Source organism: Anopheles moucheti, chromosome 3 (genome assembly GCF_943734755.1).
Source record: "Anopheles moucheti chromosome 3, idAnoMoucSN_F20_07, whole genome shotgun sequence".
Lineage (NCBI taxonomy): Eukaryota > Metazoa > Arthropoda > Insecta > Diptera > Culicidae > Anopheles > Anopheles moucheti.
This window is the reverse complement of record NC_069141.1, coordinates 16,814,455-16,833,491: the sequence shown is the minus strand read 5'-3', so window position 1 is coordinate 16,833,491 and position 19,037 is coordinate 16,814,455. Positions and strand designations below refer to the sequence as shown.

General features: G+C 46.5%; 5 protein-coding genes across 6 annotated transcripts; 3 read left to right on the top strand and 2 right to left on the bottom strand.

Moving 5' to 3' along the window:
- Positions 1-36: 36 nt before the first annotated feature.
- Positions 37-2,447, top strand: LOC128301997 (transcription factor Sox-1). The gene is made up of 3 exons (XM_053038694.1): positions 37-390; positions 568-893; positions 961-2,447. The coding sequence occupies exons 1-3, from the start codon at positions 334-336 to the stop codon at positions 1,724-1,726; spliced, it is 1,149 nt and encodes a 382-aa protein (XP_052894654.1). The 5' UTR covers positions 37-333; the 3' UTR covers positions 1,727-2,447.
- Positions 2,448-3,289: 842 nt separating this feature from the next.
- LOC128302601 (trifunctional purine biosynthetic protein adenosine-3) lies at positions 3,290-8,997 on the top strand. The gene is made up of 6 exons (XM_053039457.1): positions 3,290-3,839; positions 3,933-4,575; positions 5,150-5,404; positions 5,492-5,717; positions 5,913-6,060; positions 6,132-8,997. Exons 1-6 carry the CDS (start codon positions 3,651-3,653, stop codon positions 8,817-8,819), a joined length of 4,149 nt encoding a protein of 1,382 aa, XP_052895417.1. The 5' UTR covers positions 3,290-3,650; the 3' UTR covers positions 8,820-8,997.
- On the bottom strand, positions 8,921-10,376 carry LOC128302602 (dnaJ homolog subfamily C member 28). Of its 2 annotated transcripts, XM_053039458.1 has the most exons (3): positions 10,254-10,376; positions 10,020-10,147; positions 8,921-9,952 (listed from the first exon to the last, which is right to left on the bottom strand). In XM_053039458.1, the coding sequence occupies exons 2-3, from the start codon at positions 10,116-10,118 to the stop codon at positions 8,960-8,962; spliced, it is 1,092 nt and encodes a 363-aa protein (XP_052895418.1). In that variant the 5' UTR covers positions 10,119-10,147; positions 10,254-10,376; the 3' UTR covers positions 8,921-8,959. The 2 variants fall into 2 exon arrangements, with proteins under 2 accessions (XP_052895418.1, XP_052895419.1); XM_053039459.1 differs by lacking the exon at positions 10,254-10,376 and having other exon boundaries at positions 10,020-10,161.
- Positions 10,377-10,752: 376 nt separating this feature from the next.
- Positions 10,753-14,441, top strand: LOC128300658 (translocation protein SEC62). The gene is made up of 5 exons (XM_053036789.1): positions 10,753-10,982; positions 11,810-11,948; positions 12,091-12,755; positions 12,831-13,105; positions 13,602-14,441. The coding sequence occupies exons 1-5, from the start codon at positions 10,947-10,949 to the stop codon at positions 13,699-13,701; spliced, it is 1,215 nt and encodes a 404-aa protein (XP_052892749.1). The 5' UTR covers positions 10,753-10,946; the 3' UTR covers positions 13,702-14,441.
- Positions 14,442-15,975: 1,534 nt separating this feature from the next.
- LOC128300557 (sodium channel protein Nach) lies at positions 15,976-18,643 on the bottom strand. The gene is made up of 10 exons (XM_053036657.1): positions 18,438-18,643; positions 18,174-18,371; positions 17,988-18,102; positions 17,428-17,633; positions 17,238-17,370; positions 17,056-17,174; positions 16,830-16,984; positions 16,593-16,762; positions 16,185-16,299; positions 15,976-16,088 (listed from the first exon to the last, which is right to left on the bottom strand). The coding sequence occupies exons 1-10, from the start codon at positions 18,641-18,643 to the stop codon at positions 15,976-15,978; spliced, it is 1,530 nt and encodes a 509-aa protein (XP_052892617.1).
- Positions 18,644-19,037: the final 394 nt, after the last annotated feature.

Here is a 19,037-nt window from a genome sequence, read left to right as displayed (position 1 = left end):
CAGTTGTCGCTCGGGTTTTCGTAAGACAAGGAAAAATCGTACCAGCAGAAGTTTTCACTGCTTCCTTGCCAAGAATTCCCATTTTCCCGACGGGCGCGATACTCACCCACGGCTTGGTTTGCTTGCGGAAAACGGCGACGGTGGAGTGGGCTGGCTGCTGCGGGTGGTGGTGGTGTTTCAGGTAGGGTGATCTGCGCCGTGTTTTGGACTGCTGGCGGGTGTGCACTGCTGGTGGAAGGAGAGAAAGAGAAAGTGTGCTGCTGTATCGTAGTCCTCCGTCGTGTTCCTGCTGCTGCTCAGTCCGGAGGCCGTGTCCAAGAGCACACACCAGAGATGTCCACGAAGAAACCGGAGATTGCCGACAGCTGGGAAGATATCGACGAAGAGCAGGTAGGTGGAGAAGAACATCGGTGGCGATGAGATGCTGGACAGAAAACTGTTCGCTCCCATCCATCTCCATAGTGACCTTGTTGACTAATTGACGCTGTACGTTTGGTGGTGTGCTGCGGATGTAATGCATTCTCGCGACCACCCATCATTCTGTTGTTCACAAAAACCCACTATCAGTTAGTCAATGCGATAACGATACTGAAAAACTGTACCAGCATCGACGAGGACAAAGCGGATACCACGAAATCTTCCGCGACGTCCGGAAACACGGCACGGCCGAATTCCCTACCGCAGATGCTAGATGAAGAACTGCGCCCGAAGATGGTGGCCCGACCGATGCAGATACTAAAGCGCCCGCAAACCAGCGGCGGATCGGAAGGGAAGGGCGGTGCGGCGGACAGTAAACCCAAAACACAGATCAAGTCACTCGACCAACGACGGCAAGAATATGCCGAGGCACGGTTGCGTATCCTTGGATCGGCACACGATGACGAGGAAGCTGAGTAAGTTTGGCGCACATTCAGAAGCGGATCTCTTTTCAAGGTTATAATAACATCCCTTTATTTGCAGGACGAAGAAAACAGCTTCTACTAACACAAACGGTTATCGTGTAAACAATGTTAATAACAATATCGGTTACAGTGGGAATGTTAGTTCCAATGCTAGTAGTGCGAGTGGGAGTGGTGGAGGTGGAAGTGGAGATGGATTGGCCGGAAATAGTGCAAATAACAATTCGAATAACCCGTACCGTTTTCATCAACCGTACCGGCAACAGGCCCCAATCGGAACGTTTCCACCGGGAATGCAAAATGTACCGCCCGGACGGGGTGCACAAGGGGCACCGGTGGTGTACTATCCGACAACACCAAACCACCACCATCACCATCCACACCACCCGATGCACAGTACGCATCCGTTGCATCATCCGCACCATACGTTTCCACCGAAACCACACCATCAACAGCACATACATCCGCAGCAGTCACATCAGCATCAACAGCAGCCACCCAGTAGCCACCCGTACCAGCAACACTTTGCACAGCATCTTAATCATCAACAGTCGCCGGGAGGACGTGATGGAATGTGGTACGTTAGTATGCGTAATGGGTTCGGATACGGTGAAGGAATAGGACCCCTGCTCGGGCATGCACCGCCTGGCGCTATCCCGAATCATACTATTCCTTATAATGGTGGGGGTGGAGCAGGAGGTGGAACAACATTCGGAAAGCCTAACTCTCACGGTAGTTCGGGCGCATCGAATATCGTTACGAATCAAAATGTGCTACGTTTGCCTGCCGGACCGGATGGTTCCCAAGGATTCAACATGCGACGGTAGCTACTAGAAGCTATCGTTCGTGGTGATATACTAGGTGGTGGTGTTGGTGGTGGTGCTGCTGATGATGATGATGATGATGATGATGATGGTGGACGGTGATATTCTGATCATCTTGCTGAGCTAACACACTATCCGGGCGCGTAAAATTAACAATTTCCATATGGATCCTTTTTTCGGTTCATTTTAAAATGGAACACAATGCTCTACAATTGGCGATATAGTTTTATCCCCAGTGCCCTCTTTTTTTTTTTTGCTTCATTATAGATACCCTGCACCTGTTTCTACGGTGCTCACTCAGTTGTAAATTTTCCCTCCCTTTTTCATTTTCATTTTGTATCTGTTGTCTTACTGTTGCTTACTCTGGGGGACTTTCTCTAGGGTACTAATTGCCCATAACTCCTTTTAAAGTTCGTATGTAAATGTAGTACGATGCTTTCTGTTAAAAAAAAAAACAAATGGAAAGGAACAGTGTCCAGCAGGTGGGAACGACTTTAATTACGTGACACGATGTATGTCTGACACGACGGGCATTGCATCCACGAGAGCTCTAATTCGTTCTAGTATAAGGAAGGACCCGTTGATGTGTACAGTGTTGGTTAATGTGTACACATTAGCGCTAAAACAATCATTTACATACATTATTTTAGTGCTTTTTTAAATATGTAGTATGAGTTATGTATAAAAAAATGCGTTATAAATAATGATAATGGTGCAAACAGAATTTGTGCGTGTCCGGTCTCGAGACAAGGAAGAAATTAATATCCGAACTTTGAACTAGAATTTAGTCCGAACCTCAACACGTTTTTTTTTTGCTTTCATTAGAACGGCCTGGCCGTATCGACGACTACTTATTTTACCACGTAAGCCGGATAGTCAGTCCTTCCTTGCTACGGGGGATTTGGTCCGGATGGGATTTTGGTCCGGTCCGTTCGTGTGAAGACCGTCTCCGCTACCATCATGCCACCGGACCGCCTCTCCCTCAACATGGTTTTCTCTATTGAAACTATAGACCTAATATCCGGACATTTGTTAGAATTTCGTTTATCCCTCAATAGAGCTCTCATGATTCGGTTCATGTTTGATCCAGTTAATTCAGATTGAGCAAAAGATAATAGTTTCTCTTTAAAAAAATAGAAATAATTCCCTCCTTAATATAGTAAATAAAGGGCACTCGTAGCACATTCTGTTGGTGTCCCACATTGAATTGGTGTTACTGTACCTACAGCAGGCACCTGTTGCCATGGAAATGATTTTACGATGGGACGCAAAATCGCGCTCTTCAGCTATCGCGTTCGTTGTAATTTCGCAAGAGTCTACAACTTTCGTAAACGTGTTCGTCACGTCTTTTCGATGTTCCATATGTGATTCAAGCTGCAAATGCCATGTGCTGGAGGAATTCAAAGAGCCCTCGCGAAAGGAAGCTGCACGCAGTTATAGCATATGGGTGTGAAGGAAGGAAGGATGGCGTGCGGGGATTGGGGGTGGGGGAGAAGAAGGGGTTTCAGTGAGGATCACTCGAATCAATCTTCTCTCTCTCTTCGCGAGCATAACGCTAATGAAATCTGAGATGAGAGGAAATGAGGCTTGCTTTAGCCCTTACAACCCCGTCTGCCTATGCAAGAAAGGGAAAGAAACGTGTAGCAGCCGCTGTAAGGCGCTGTAATCCCCCAGAGACTCGTGCTCTGGAACGCGTGGTTCGCTTCTGGTAACAAATACAAAAATCACCACCGGAACATTTCGCAAAGCGTCTTAATCCGTCGATCAGTGAACAGCGTACGATCAAACACAGAGAACACAGCACTGAACGAGCTTCTCTGTGCAGTGTTTGTGATCTCCTAGCTTTCGTTTCAGCCCGCTAATCAAGCTCAATTGGCTGCGTAAATCATTGGACGCCATAACCATATTTCGGACGACCCACACAACAATGGTTCAGGACAGTGCTGCTCTAAAGAAGGTGTTGGTGATTGGTGGCGGCGGCCGTGAACATGCCATCTGCTGGAAGATGGCCCGTAGCGAACGGGTTGACACCGTGTACGCACTTCCCGGCAGTCCAGGCATTGCGGCGGTCCCGAAGGTTCAGCTAGTGTCGGATGTCAGCGTGAAGAACCACGGTGTAAGTGAAATCAGTTGTTCCTTTGACGATGATTTTAACGACCGTCCTTAATGTGTTTGTGTGGGGTTGTGTGCCATTTTTTTCTTTTCGCAGGCCATCGCAGCCTGGTGCAAGCAGAATAAGATCGATCTGGTAGCGGTTGGACCGGAAGATCCGCTAGCGGATGGGCTTGCCGATGCGCTCCAAGTGGCCGGCATCAAATGCTTCGGTCCAGGACGGCGCGGTGCCCAGATTGAGGCGGACAAAAATTGGTCCAAGGATTTTATGCACCGACACGGCATACCAACGGCACGATACGCAAGCTTTACCGATGCAACCGAGGCGAAGACGTTTATCCGAAGCGCTCCGTATGCGGCACTGGTCGTGAAGGCGAGTGGTTTGGCCGCCGGTAAGGGTGTCATTGTGGCGGAAACGATCGACGAAGCTTGCGCAGCCGTGGATGACATTCTTGACGACAAACGGTTCGGTGCGGCGGGCGAAGTGGTCGTCGTCGAGGAAAAACTGTCTGGCGAGGAGGTTTCGGTGCTCGCTTTTGTGGATGCACGGACCGTGCGCGTAATGCTACCGGCCCAGGATCATAAACGGTTGCTCGATCATGATCTTGGTCCGAATACGGGCGGAATGGGTGCATACTGTCCGTGTCCGATCATCAAACCCACCCAGCTGGAGATGGTCGTGCGGGAGGTGTTACAGCGGGCCGTCGATGGATTGCGAGCGGAAGGCATCAAGTACAACGGTAACGATTGTGGATGATTCGGTTGTTGTTGCTGCTTGGTATTAAATGAAAGTCGGTTTGCGATAAGAACCACCCGGAGGCTAACTGCTACATCTCGCGAGGTCAGGATCGATCGAGAAAAATGGAAAAACGAAAACAATCCACTTTTTGCCCCCAACCGGATGACGTAGCAAGGGGGCAGTAGAACGCAAGCGATCTACCCTCGGTGATAACGCGGATTGAGACGATCCGTTTGTGTGTCCCTGCCAACAGAAAGCATCGATCTAGTTTTGGACGCAACGTGTTTTGCTGTTCTCTCTTTCAAACGATCGCTTGTTTATGTTTGTCCCATTGAGCAGTTCGTGTCGTAATAGCGCATGTTTTTTTTACGTTAATGCATGCTATTGCTGCTACTATGAGCATAACATATTCTCAACAATTTATAAGAAATCAACTGAAGCATTGCATTACAATGTTATAAAGTAAACAAGCACAAGCAGGCGCCAGCACAATAATGTCCAAGTAGCAACTTGTTTTTACGTACCTTTGGTATTTTGGGGAAGATAATAATTCCGATATGTTCCTATTTCTACAGGTGTTCTCTATGCCGGCATGATGCTTACACCAAATGGTCCGAAAACGCTCGAGTTCAATTGCCGTTTCGGTGATCCAGAGACGCAGGTCATTCTGCCCTTGCTGGAGAGCGATCTGTACGAAGTGATGGAAGCGACCTGTGACAATAAACTGCACGAGATCAATCTCAAGTTTCGCGCCGGTCTCAGTGCTGTTGGTGTGGTGATGGCCAGCAAGGGCTACCCGGAAACATCCACCAAGGGTTGCGTTATCAAAGGTTTGTCATACGTTTCGTTCGAGATTTTCATTCCACTCGAATTGCAGCAAATAACAATGTGTGTGTTTTGTTTTGTATCATTTACAGGCCTGGATGCTGTAGCGGCACGCCCGGAACATCTTGTGTTTCATTCCGGCGTAGCACGCAACGAATGCGGCGAGTTCGTTACGAACGGTGGCAGAGTGTTGATCGGTGTCGTGCTGCACAGCGATCTCAAGCAGGCAGCCGCACTAGCAACGTCCGCGTGTACGACGGCAATCAGCTTTGACGGTTCGCAACACCGGTTGGACATTGCACAGAAAGCATTCAAACAGTAATTGATCGTTAACTACGCTTTGTTAATTGGAAATAAATGCAGCCCGTGCAGAAAACATTCAAACATAGACCATCATAAACTCGTCCTCTGTCCGTTATCTGTGTACTGTCCACCATTCATTGAAAGAGCATGTGTTCTGTGTAATGTGTGAGAGTCATCACCAGTGTACTTACGGTTTCTTTTCGTTTTCAGCCAAAGTCTCTCGTACAAGGCCAGTGGCGTCGATATTGACGCAGGAGATGCTCTGGTGCAGCGCATCAAACCGTTGGCTCGAGGGACTAATCGGCCGGGAGTGCTTGGCGGACTTGGCGGGTTTGGTGGATTGTTTCGTCTAAACGATGTAAGTATGACGGGCCAAGTATTCCAACGTAATGCTTGTCAATTTTAACATTTTCTCTCCCAATGCATTAGGTTATGTACACTAACCGGGAAGGAAAGTCAGTTCGCTATAGTGATCCGGTACTGGTACAAGGTACGGATGGTGTTGGCACCAAGCTGAAACTCGCCGAAGCACTCAACTGTTGGGACACGATCGGTATCGATCTGGTGGCTATGTGTGCTAACGATGTACTGTGTGCCGGTGCAGAACCCCTTGCCTTCCTGGATTATATTGCCTGCGGCAGGCTAGAAGTACCGACCGCAGCTTTGATCGTGAAAGGCATTGCGGAGGGTTGTCGTGAAACGAATTGTGCACTGCTCGGTGGTGAAACGGCCGAAATGCCGTCGATGTACGAGAAGGGCAAGTACGATTTGGCCGGATACTGTGTCGGTGTGGCAGAACACGATCAGATCCTGCCGCAAATCGATCGGATCAAGGAAGGTGACTTGGTGATTGGTCTTCCATCGAGCGGAGTGCATAGTAATGGATTTAGCTTGGTCAACCGAATCCTTGAGCGTACCGGTACGAAACTAACCGATCGTGCACCGTTCAGTGAGGACGGACGTAGCACCTTCGGGGAGGAACTGCTTACACCGACCAGCCTGTACGTGACACCGTTGCTGCCGCTAATCCGCCAAACTGACACGGTGAAAGCATTGGCACACATTACCGGCGGTGGACTGGTAGAGAATGTTCCACGCGTGCTCCCGGAAGGGCTGGCAGTCGAGGTGGACTTTAGTGAGGTGCAAATTCCTCCCATTTTCGGTTGGCTAGCAGCAGCAGGAAATGTAACCGAGCGGGAAATGCTACGCACCTTCAACTGTGGCATCGGAATGGTAGTGATCGTGTCGGAAAATGATCGCACATGGAAGGAAAAGCTGTCCGGACATGGAGCAGTATTGCTGGGACGAGTTAGCCGACGGGCGCGCGGTACCGAGCAGGTGGTGGTGAAGAATTTCACCCAAGCAATCACAAAGGTGGCGGTGAATTACAAACCAGAGCAGAAATCTCCAATCGCCATATCATACAAGGACAGTGGCGTTGACATTGGGGCAGGCGATGAGCTGGTACAAAGGATTAAACCATTCGCCAGATCAACTAACCGGCCGGGTGTTATGGGTGGGCTTGGTGGTTTTGGAGGACTGTTTCGGCTGCGGGACACTGGAATGAATTTAGAAGATCCTATACTCGTGCTCGGTACCGATGGGGTCGGTACGAAGCTGAAGATCGCCCAGGACTGCAACCTGCACGGTACGGTGGGCATTGATCTGGTGGCCATGTGTGTGAACGATATCATCTGTAATGGTGCGGATCCACTCGCTTTCCTTGATTATTACGCATGCGGCCAGTTGGATGTGCCTGTAGCGGCACAAGTAATCGAGGGCATTGCCGAAGGATGTAGACAGGGACACAGTGCACTGCTTGGCGGTGAAACGGCCGAAATGCCTGGAATGTACGCCGCGGGCGTGTACGATTTGGCTGGGTTCTCGCTTGGAATTGCAGAGCGTAGCCGAATGTTACCGCGAATGGATTGCATCTGTCCGGGTGATGTTATCCTTGGGTTGCCATCGAGCGGAGTGCACAGCAACGGGTTCAGTCTGGTACACAAAATTCTGGAATTTGCTGGCCATTCGTACCATGACGTTGCTCCATTCAGTGCAATGGGCAAATCGTTTTCGCACGAACTGCTAGCCCCGACCCGGATCTACGTACGCGAACTTCAATCGTTGTTGGCCGAGGGTTTGGTGAAAGCTCTCGCTCACATCACCGGAGGAGGTTTCACGGAAAACATTCCACGCGTGCTACCGGCCGGTGTGGCAGCATTCCTCGATCTGACCGAGCTGCACATCCCACCCATTTTCGGATGGTTGTCACGTGCTGGCAACGTAACGGCGGATGAAATGTTGCGTACATTCAATTGCGGCATCGGTATGGTGCTGGTAGTGGCTACGGAACACAAACACACCGTCTTGCAGCGTCTTCGCAGTGCTGGCGGAACGGCACTCGGAACGGTGGTGAAAAAATCAGACCCACTCGGACAGCGTGTGATTGTGCAGGGTTTCGAGGATACGTTGCGCCTATCTCAGCTTACCTGTTCGCTTCCGAAGAAACGGATCGCAGTACTGATTTCCGGCTCGGGAAGCAATCTGCAAGCGTTGATCGATGCCACGCGCAGCTCAATCTTCGGAATACGGGGTGAAATTGTACTGGTGGTGTCGAACAAGGCTGGTGTATTCGGACTAGAAAGGGCAGCCAAGGCCGGTATACCCTCTAAGGTAATCTTGCACAAAGACTACAACACTCGGGAGCTTTTCGATGAGGCCGTTTCACAGGCGCTTGAAAAGGAACGCATAGAGCTGGTGTGTTTGGCTGGATTTATGCGCATTCTTTCGGAAGGATTCGTGAAGCGTTGGAAGGGTGCATTGATTAACATTCATCCGGCGCTGCTGCCACGCCACAAGGGCATTCATGCACAGCGGCAAGCGCTCGAAGCGGGAGACGTTGAGTCGGGCTGTACGGTCCATTTCGTCGATGAAGGCGTTGATACGGGAGCGATCATATTGCAGGAACGCGTACCAATCCTGAGAGGCGACACCGAGGAAGCTCTCACCGAACGGATTCACCAGGCGGAACACATTGCATACCCGAAGGCACTGCGGCTGGTAGCGAACGATATTGCAACCCTTGGACAGGACGGCACACTGCAATGGATGAGCTAACCAGACTATTGTGTAAATCAGTTAGATTTATGCTTTTTTGAAAGACTAGAATGGGACGACAATGGCTAATTAAAAAGAAGCAGTGTTGTTTGTCAATAATTTTTTTAAATCTGATTTTTATCTGTACTTGTTAAGTCCGTTCAACCAAACAATGAACCAATAAACCCTAAAATACTTGACCTGCTAGTGGTGGTATCGTTCGGTCTCACTTTCGTTATGTTGCTGTGCTTTTCGTCCTGCGGCCCTTCACGATATGCACCCTTTGCAAGCACATCATTCCCGATCTGCTCCAGATTCAGTCGAACCATTTGCTTGTTCAACATCGGCACAATAAGATTAAATTTATCGATCATTTTGTTAATCTTGAACGCTTCGTCCTGCTGCTGTTCGATCCATTTTTCCCACTGTTGTTCCTCCTGCACGTCGAGAGGCAAGGGACCAAGTTTTACTCTTACTCGCCGTAGGTCCTCTTTCAGCGTTTCCACGGCCTGACGAATGTCCTTGTGCAGCGTTATCCACTCCGGTGTGAAACCATTGTCGAGCATTATTTTGTTCATTTTGTGCGTGGTGAAGTCAACGTACGGGTTCTGTGATTGATGATCGGGGAGCGGTTTGCCGAAGCCAGACAGATTGCTAAAGTCACCCCGTGACATCGCTTCCTGGATGAGATCCTCGACCACTCGATCGTAGCCATATTTGGTCTTGATTTCATGCTTCTTAAAGTAGTCGCCCTTCTTCATGAGTGCCGTCTCCGAAGCTTGTGCTTTCGAGAGCCGATGCTCCAGGACGCGTTCCTGCGCTTTGGCTGCACGAACTGCTTGGTATTGCTTTTGACGCTGTGCTGGCGTTCCGAAACCGACACCATCGAAGCTGAGGTACTGACGGTGTTGTGGTGCCGTGTGTTTAATATCGTACACCTTCACCTGTTCCTGCAGGTCTTCCACGATGCCTCGGCGGGCTTTGGCAAACTTTTCTTGCAGTATGCGAAACGCAGTGTCAACTTCCTGGAAGCGTTCAGCGCTTGCCTCCGGATGGCCACTGTCTGGGTGGAGTTTTTTCACTAATGTTATGTAAGCGTTCCGGACAGTGTTCTGATCAGATTGTTCATCAACTCCAAGAAGACGATAGCATTTCTGAAGGGGGTAAGTTTCAACACGATATTTTGTATATGATTGCGAACATATTATTTCATTCACTCACATTATATAATTCCCCACGTCGTGTGTGAACCTTCCTGAAGCGCAAACATTTTTCATAATGTTGAACCAAGGACCCAATCCTCGTTCTATTCATAAGCATGTTTGTATTTATGATTCACCCAAAAAAGCCTAAAATCGTTAAAAAAAAGAGTTTCCAACCTGAAAGTGCAAAACAAACAACCGGCTTCGTGACCTTGACCAATTCCAAACAACAGCTTGGGAGAAATTTGCTCACCGTGAATAAAATGTTGCCGTGTTTAACAACTAGCGTACTTTATTCACTTATCGCAATTATTACACAATGTTAAACCATGCTAACCACGGTCCGGGAAATTTTTGTGTCGGTGTTGCTTTGAACGGCAAACACAGTGTGGAATGAGCTTTTTGATACACAACAAAAAACAGCTGACCGGACAGGTGGCCAATGAGAAAGCTGAGAAATAGCACTATTTTTAGTACGGAAAGTTTTACTACATTTAGTTAAATGTTGCTGTAACATAAATTGAAGAAACAATGCAGAAAATAGTTTACAAAGCGAATGAAATGATAAATTTCCATATCAAAAAGCACAAATCATAGCACACTACGAGACTTGGATTGAAAGGAATCAACCTACTGCCATAAACGGGGCGTGAAATTCGACAACAATTCCAGAGAGCGAGCGATTGCGAGAGTGACAGTTCCCAATTTAAACAACAATAGAAAAAACCTACACACACACGGGTGCGCGTAGCATTTGCACGGGTGTCAAACGGAAGAACACCGAAGTGGAGACGTGGAAAACAGCTGCCCCCGTGGTGCGTGTTTGCGTTTGTGAAAAAGGAATTGGCTCGAAATCCCCTTTAACGCACTTGTCCCACGCCAGGAATTGTGCTGCGAATACGGAAGGCGTGACCATAGCACAGTGTCCACTTAGTGTTGTGCGGCGATGGCGGAGAAACGACGTGCAAAGAAGCGGAAGGATGTAAGTTGTTCGCGGATCCAACTAAACAGCAACTCCGTCGCGGTGGAAAGGTCAAGGCTTATGGTCGGCGCGGTTGTGTTGTTAAACAAGATAAGGGCACCGAAAACTACGCTGCTTGTACCAAGTCGTTTTTTTCCGTAAGCCACTCTTACGTTGATTCCCACTGTTGGTAGCGAATGTATCATGCCCCGTGGCATGTGACGGGCTGACCAAGAAAAAAGGTGGAGAAAGTTTCTCCTTGTTTGCTGCTGGCTTAACCCATTTTTCCTTTTACTAATGCGCGTCCTAATGCAGTCTGCGAACAGGGCGACGTCATTGGTCTGGACCTAATTGATTTGGCCTACTCCGTTAAATGGTCAACTCTGGTTCTCGAACAGTTAGCCTCTGGTAGTCGATACAAGCTGGGGAACAATTTGCGATGTTGCGAGCTATGCAATGGCCGGGAATCACAGTGTTCCAGACGAGGGAAAAGAGGTCACTGGCTCGGATATGCTTGAGTGGTGATGCGAGAACCCGTCGTTCGTCGCTTTGCCGTGAAAAATGGGCTAAGAATTCGAACACCACCTGCACAAACATTGGTACTTGACGTGCTTTTCGTACGATACTTATCCACGCTGTGACGTGCTAGCTTGTTTTTTCTTTTCTTAAAGTTCAATTTTAAAACAGTCTCAAGTACCGTACGGTGTAGGTGTTCAGCTCTTTCGTGCGCCACGTATTCTCTCCGGGAGGCTGAGATTGTTTTTTTGTGTTACGCACCAGCAGCTAATGACGCCGTACCTGCTATGGGTGATAAAAAATTAAATCATATTCTTACCTCGTACGACCAGGAATATAGTGGCCCCGGCGGTGTGGATCAGGAAATAGAGAAAGCTTCCAAGGAGGAGTACAAGGTTGCAAAATGGCTCAAATCGAACGTACCGACGAAAAAGACGAAATTTCTCAATCACAACGTGGAGTATTTTTCCGGTAAGTGTGGAACCATTCGTAGCACCGGGTAATTCCCCCCGCTTTGTGTCGTGACGAAGCGCTGTTTGCCTTTGTTAGCCTTACGGTCAATTGTGTTTGCTAATTATCTTTTTTCATATTTCTCTCCCTCTGTTGGTTGCAGCTATCAAAGCAATCGATGCGTTGCTTGGGTCAAAGTTTGCCCAGGGTGACAATTGTCTCTTCCCGCATCGGCAGGCTGTGATCGATTTTATGGCCGATATGTTGTATCACAAGTTTTTCCACCGTGCCCGAAAGGTGCCAGTAAGTGAACAGGAGCTGCGTGGTAAGAGTGGCAAAAAGGCGGTTGAAGCTACTCCGGCACCAGCTAAGGATGTTGGTAGCAAAGCCACGAAAGAGGAACGTGCAACCGATGCAGAGAGTAGCCATGCGGAGGGCGGCAGTAAGGTGGTGGAGGTAGCGGAGAAACGAAAGCGCAAGATCCGTCTCGAGATGCATCCGGAGCAGGTGTTTATCGATGGGCACGAAGCGTACGTTTGGCTGTACGATCCGATACCGATGCATTACTGGATCTTTGGTGCATTGCTCGTCGTCGGTGCTATCGTGATCTGTCTATTTCCGCTCTGGCCACCACTGTTGCGAAAGGGTGTTTATTATCTGAGCATAGCGGCAGCCGGGTTTCTGGTATTTATTCTCGGATTGGTCGTTCTCCGGTGCATAATCTTCTGCCTGGTGTGGGTTGTTACCGGCGGAAAGCATCACTTCTGGTTGCTGCCAAACCTGACGGAAGATGTCGGATTCTTTGCCTCATTCTGGCCCCTTTATAATGTAAGTAATAGTATAGCAAATAATACGTGTTTCCATCTCTTAACATCTTACTTGGGACCTATCGTTTCCATACAGCACGAATACAAAGATCGCCAGAACGGCACCGATAAAGGTGGCAAGAAAACAAAGAAACGAAAACGTGACAAGGACAGTGGCGGTGAAGAAGAAAATACCACCAATATTCCACCGACGATCGACGAAGTGAAGGAACGGGACACTGAAATGGAAAGCGTCAAAAAGCCATCATCACCAACGGCCGAGGGATTACGACAACGTGGCACTAAACAGCAGCCACAGCAATCGAAACCGTCGCCAGTGACGATCGCGGAATCGATCGACGAGGAGCAAAAGTGAGTGTGTTGAACATCAACTGTTGGGGAACGGTGTACAAAAGATAATTGCCCTGCTTTAGGTAGTGGGTTTGCTGCTATGAAACTAACTGCTTTTAGTCTTGGTGACTTTGGTGTTTTATATTGTCTTGTCGTAGGCAAATGTTGCTCCCTCCAAATAAATATTTTTCCTATTTTGTTTATGTTTTGTCTGTACAATAAATTTTCCTGTTATTTATGCATTTTTTAAAAATATTATTCCGCAACTCTTTTTTAGTGCATTTGAATTAATTTGGCATCTTTTTTTATCTTTTTGTATATATTTTATCATCCTTCAACTTTACTCCAATGTATTATAACAATTTTTAATCCTAATATTACTAGTCTTATAATTTCAAACAATGCTTTGTATGTTATTTGTTTTACATTTATTCGCCTCCTATTTGGTGTAATATTTATGTTACTATACCTGCCCTCAATAAGCACAAATCCGTATTCACGCTCATTTAATTTGCAGCTCCGGAACACCGTCGGAAAGCGATTCGGAAGGTTCGCAGCGGTCGTCGACGGGGAAGGACTTTGAAATGGTTGAACCCGACGAGGTGGATACCTCGTAAAAGGCATACATAGTCGTTTCATATCACCCTAAAGTCTACACACGGCCGTACTATTAGCTGAATCCGGCTCGGATAACAAGAAACCGACAGAAAATCTAATTCAGCACACGTACCATCACTCCGACCACCATCACTCCAATCTCATTAGGCTCATCATGTACCTTCCAATGTTTTCTAACTTACAAGAGCGATCAGTAGCATGTTGGACCAAATTTAATCCTAACCATCGAAACGGAACCCGTGTGACGAATGTAACAGCTTCTATTCAGTTTCCGGTTTCCCGACCGTAAACCACGTACGCTGTCAAAGGCGCATAGCGTTGGCATAGCGTGCATATATCCAGCGTATGCTTTCAGACGTTTCGCAACAGATTGTAACCGATCTACATCGTTTTGTGATGCGTTAGCCGAATGAATCCCGTCCGTAAAACCGCAATTATTTTATTGCATTGAGTTTTGTTATTGTTTTTTTTATTGATGTCCACGCGGCGTATAGTAAACGGAACCAACTGCTGTAGAACTGGGTTAGTTGAGCTTTACCCGTGACAGAAGTGGTTATATTGAATTGAAGATAATTACAGTTTAATTGCCGAGAGAACATACTCGATGCTGCGAGTGTACACGTTAAGGTACAAGAGTTAATTGCATTGATAAAGAACAACGGTTTGGTGTTCATAAATTATTAAAGCCCCACCTGTTCAATGACAAACAAACAAAACAGAAAATGAAATGTAAAAACAAATCAATGAAATGTAAAAACAAATCAATACAAAAACTACACAAACATTTTCTATACAAACACACACAGTAAAACCAAATGGAACTCTCCGAAAAAATACTTTTTTAAATTTTGCTTTACCCAACGGTACATCATTGAGTGTGTCCCAATCTGCCTGAGGTATTTTTTATTCAGAATCTTCGCGCCAGACACAATTCTATCCCTCGCTCTATTATCAGTAGGTCTAACGCGATGCGTTCGTTATCTGTTCACTTCCGTACTTTGGCATCAGAATGAAACGTAAGCGGTTGGTGTGACTTCAGCTATATTTTTTTGAAGCTGAAACAACGAACATTGGCAGAAACCACACATAGAGACAGACAAAAAAGCAGTCAATGAGAACGAAAAATCTCATACCGGTATACAGTCTTCGCGGGACGACGGGCGCGTATCATTAGTGGGAAATCTGCGGTCGAACGAACCCAATCTTTACCGAGTGGTACCGCGTTTTGTGTGTCTGATGGTGTCGTAGGTGAAGCATGTACTTTCGTACGTTAGATGCATTTCGTTCCTGGTACGGGTGTACACCGTTTCGTAGCCGGTCAGTTGGATTGGTCGTTCTATGTGATGATTGCTCCTTTCATCTTATCCCATCCCTTGAGCACAATTTATGTGTCCGATTAGTGTGGCTCGTTTCCGCATAGAATACATATATTGCTAAGCCGGTTGAGTATTTTGGTATTTTGGTAGACGGCCGGTACGATGGTATTTTACGGTGCAGTGAAATGTAACGATTGTCGACGAACAAAAGGGATACATAAATCAAAACAAGCATCATCGCTAGCGAGTGCAAAACGACGATAGTACGTAGACACAGAGAACGAAACAGTGGAGAACAACAAAGTAAGAAAGTTTTTGTAGTGTGTGCAACAGTTAGGTAAGGTTATATTATTCAATAAACTGTATGAAAAACAAGCGGTCTAAGTTTTGATTCCAACATTTGGGTTTGCTGTCAGGGAGTGGGATAGATGAAAACCGGGAAGACTGAAGTATCTGAAGAATATGGTGTAACTAAGATCCTGGTTCTTGGGAGAATTTAAAGAGATTGTACACAACTATTTTCTGGTTAGATAGTGTTGTTTTTCGTGCATAGCATCCGCGAGATATTTATCCGAGTATTAGCAGCTCATAATACGCAACTTTTTCATGATCCCACCATGTGCAGACCATCAAATTCATCCCATTGAAGAAAGGCTCATTTTATTCGTTTCTCTTTTCGCTAATAGCTACTAGCTATTATTTAGAACCCACTTCAAACTTCGGCCACGAAAATAAAAATGTGTCTTAAAGCTGTTTTACTAGGACTAAGTTGACGTTTAAAATTTGGATATTCGAATTTCGGAGTAACTACTACCGCCGTACGTGGAAAAATTCTAAGTAGTATCATGCATACGTTTGGTGTATTAGAAGATTTAAAAAAATGTGTTTGTGATCAATATAAGTAAGCAACTGCGATAAATTCCAGAAATCGTGTTGAATGGTGAATGTGCCCGTCGGTTAACGACGTCCTGCTGCGTACCACAGCAACCGAAGGGTAAAAAAGTACAATATTTCCACCATACCGAGTACACTGAAGCCGAGGAAAAATCCCGCCGTTCCTCCGATCGATACTGCGAACAAAACATAGGCAGAAAACATCATTACGAGGGAGGGGTACGATGGTGCAACACACCGTCCCGGGTGTGTCGGACACGGTTTCTACTCACCCAGCAAATCGGTGAAGGTAAACAGAAGCTGTCGGCTGAACCGTACCAGTGGATAGCGCTTCACGACAATCAGTCCACCGATGCTACCGATGAGCTTTTGCGTTTGCTTCAGAACCTACAGAAAGTGGAACCATTATTGCCACTGCATAACCGTTAGTGTTTTAAGCGCAAAAGCAATAAATCCCACCGGAACGTGCTTTCGGTGCGAAATGTGCTCTGCTGTAGTTGGAGTTGGCAGTTGAATAAATGATGGATGCAAGCAGCGGGGATTTAGTATTCTACCACACACCACACGGTGGACACAAAATGAGGGAAGCTAGATTAGGAAGGATTTTCTTGTGGGAATCGATTTACGGACAGTGGGAAAATGTCCCATGTAGCTAGACCCCCCCCCCCCCCCCCCCGTACCTGTCTATGCTCGATGATGACCTTTGAATCGACACAGTTCTGTTCGCAATAGCAAGGAATGCCCGTTTTGTCGTTGTTATCCTCCTTGAACTCGAGGAACAGTTTCTGGTAGCGCGGAAAGCACTTCATCAACTGCTTGTAATGGCACACTTTCTTCGCCCTCGGTCCATCTGATGATGCGCGTAAGAAGAGATAGATGTAAAAGTGTTGCATCACATACCGACGGAAAGCACTTACCGGGATTAGGATAGAAATGGGGTATGCAACCGCACAGCTTGTTGGCCAGCTGGATGCGACACTCTTGCAGACAGATGCCTTTAGTGTAGATCGAATAGTGCGTCAGGTTGGACTCGTAGTAAAACCGACAACCACGCTGAGAGATGGTTGTATCCCTGGAGGAAACGAATCGAAGAAAAGTCTTTCAGTTTGTGTCCCACTAACCATTGTAGATGATTGAACGCACTCCTTGAAATCCTTCGTGGTAACTATTTCGATCGAAAACGTCTCATACTCGTGCGCTTCATTGGTGAGTGGTTGATATTTGGCGATGTTAAGCGTCTCGTACGGGCTGTGATAAAAGATCTGCAACGATGTGGTTAGTGACACATTGTGACACAACGGTCAAGTGTTTCCCTGCTTAATTACCGTAATCGGTGGCTCAAAGCCAATAAAGCTGTACGTGATGTCGCCGTCGAAGAGGTTCCCGTACCGTACGTTGTGCACGACACGTGACAAGTAAAAATCGTCCAACGGTGATTGCTTCCCGGTCAGCAATAAACTGTTGATTGCTTTGGATATACAATTCATTGAATAAACTACAGTACAAGTGTAATACCTGGCCGTTAAGTTTGACGAGATGAAACTGTTGGTGGTGTAGCAGATGCCGTACTCGGTGAGTGTTTGATAGGTGCGTAAGAACTCGAGATTACTCTGCGTGCGGACGCGCAGCTCCGTGTCGTCCAGGCGGGTTAGATCGCGTGTTAGGTTGTAGATGATCTTCATGTAGTTTTCCGGTTTAATTTGCAGCATATCGAGCAAGCTCTGCAGAGTTGTGTACAAGAAATGAATGATGTTGGATGTTGTGGGAATAAATTGTTGATGGACGATTTACAGATGGGCTGTGCACGCCTGGAGGTATGCAATTCATACACGATGAGGACCTCGGGACATCTGAAGTTGTCAATCAACAAGGAAAAAAGGCTTTCCTAAAATGAGCCTGATTCTAATCATTGCATACTTTCTGGCGCGGTAAACCCAATACAACAACCAAGGGGTCCAAGGCCACCAATCCTTACAAATGTATGCAATTATTATGAAGGATTTATGCTCTTTTTTACACTCATTTATCACATATTGCATAACTCCAGGCGTACAACTCCAATTGCTAATACTAACATCCACATTATCACTGTGTTTAATACTTCCAAAGTTGAAGTATGATGAGTTGGCAAGTGATTCGAGGAAATCGAACAACTCCGTTTGATCCTCTTCCTTCGAAATGCCATTTTTACTGTGAATGGAAAACAAAACAATAGTACTGAAAATAGTGATTTCGAAAAGGAATCGCCATAGATCTGTAACCTGCAGTAGTTGATTAAATACGGCCGATAAATACGTTTCAGTGGGCAGATCGTGAGGCTAGGCATGGAGGTGTTCCAGTAGTAATGATCTTTTTCGATTGCCACCACAGTGCTTTTGCTCTGGTAGCGCTCCCAGGACACGAAGCTCAATACGACGGAGAAATAAATCGATACGACGATCAGCGCCAACCAGAACAGCCTGTTTAACAAACACACAAACTGGTTATCTAACTACCTAACTTACATGATTATAGAACGAGCTTACTTTTCCAGAATATGTAGAAAGGGTTTGCCAAGATGTGCTAAGCCGTGGACGGCACCTTGCTCCAGAAAGATGAGCACAAAGGTGCTGATGGACTTGAACAGCCGTAACAGCCATCCTATGGGTCCGTTCGAGTCCGGTTGTCCAATATGCTTTTCCACTCTCTTCCTACCACTAGTTGGTGGTGATTTTGATTTCAAACTCAGCATTTGTTTTACACTCTTTGAGACTAGATGGATAATGAAATAGACTGTGATTCAGAACCTGTACAAAATCTGTTTTTTTTTTCTAGCTACCTGCTTAATGTCTGCACATAAATGGAAACGATGAAAGAGAACTATAATTAACTAGCGAGTAATAAACCCGGCATATGTTAGCTGTTAAGTGCTGGTACTATTTATTCATACACACTTAAAAACGATAATATTGGTGAACGACGTGACAGCACAGCAATATGGTAGAGTGAAAGATAAAAGTTAGTTATTTACGACAGGTTGTTTATTTGATTTCGATAATGATTGCAACATACTCATGGTTGTATGGCATTTTAGAAATTCATAACTAATTTTTACTGATATTGAAGTGATCAATGCAACGTTCGAT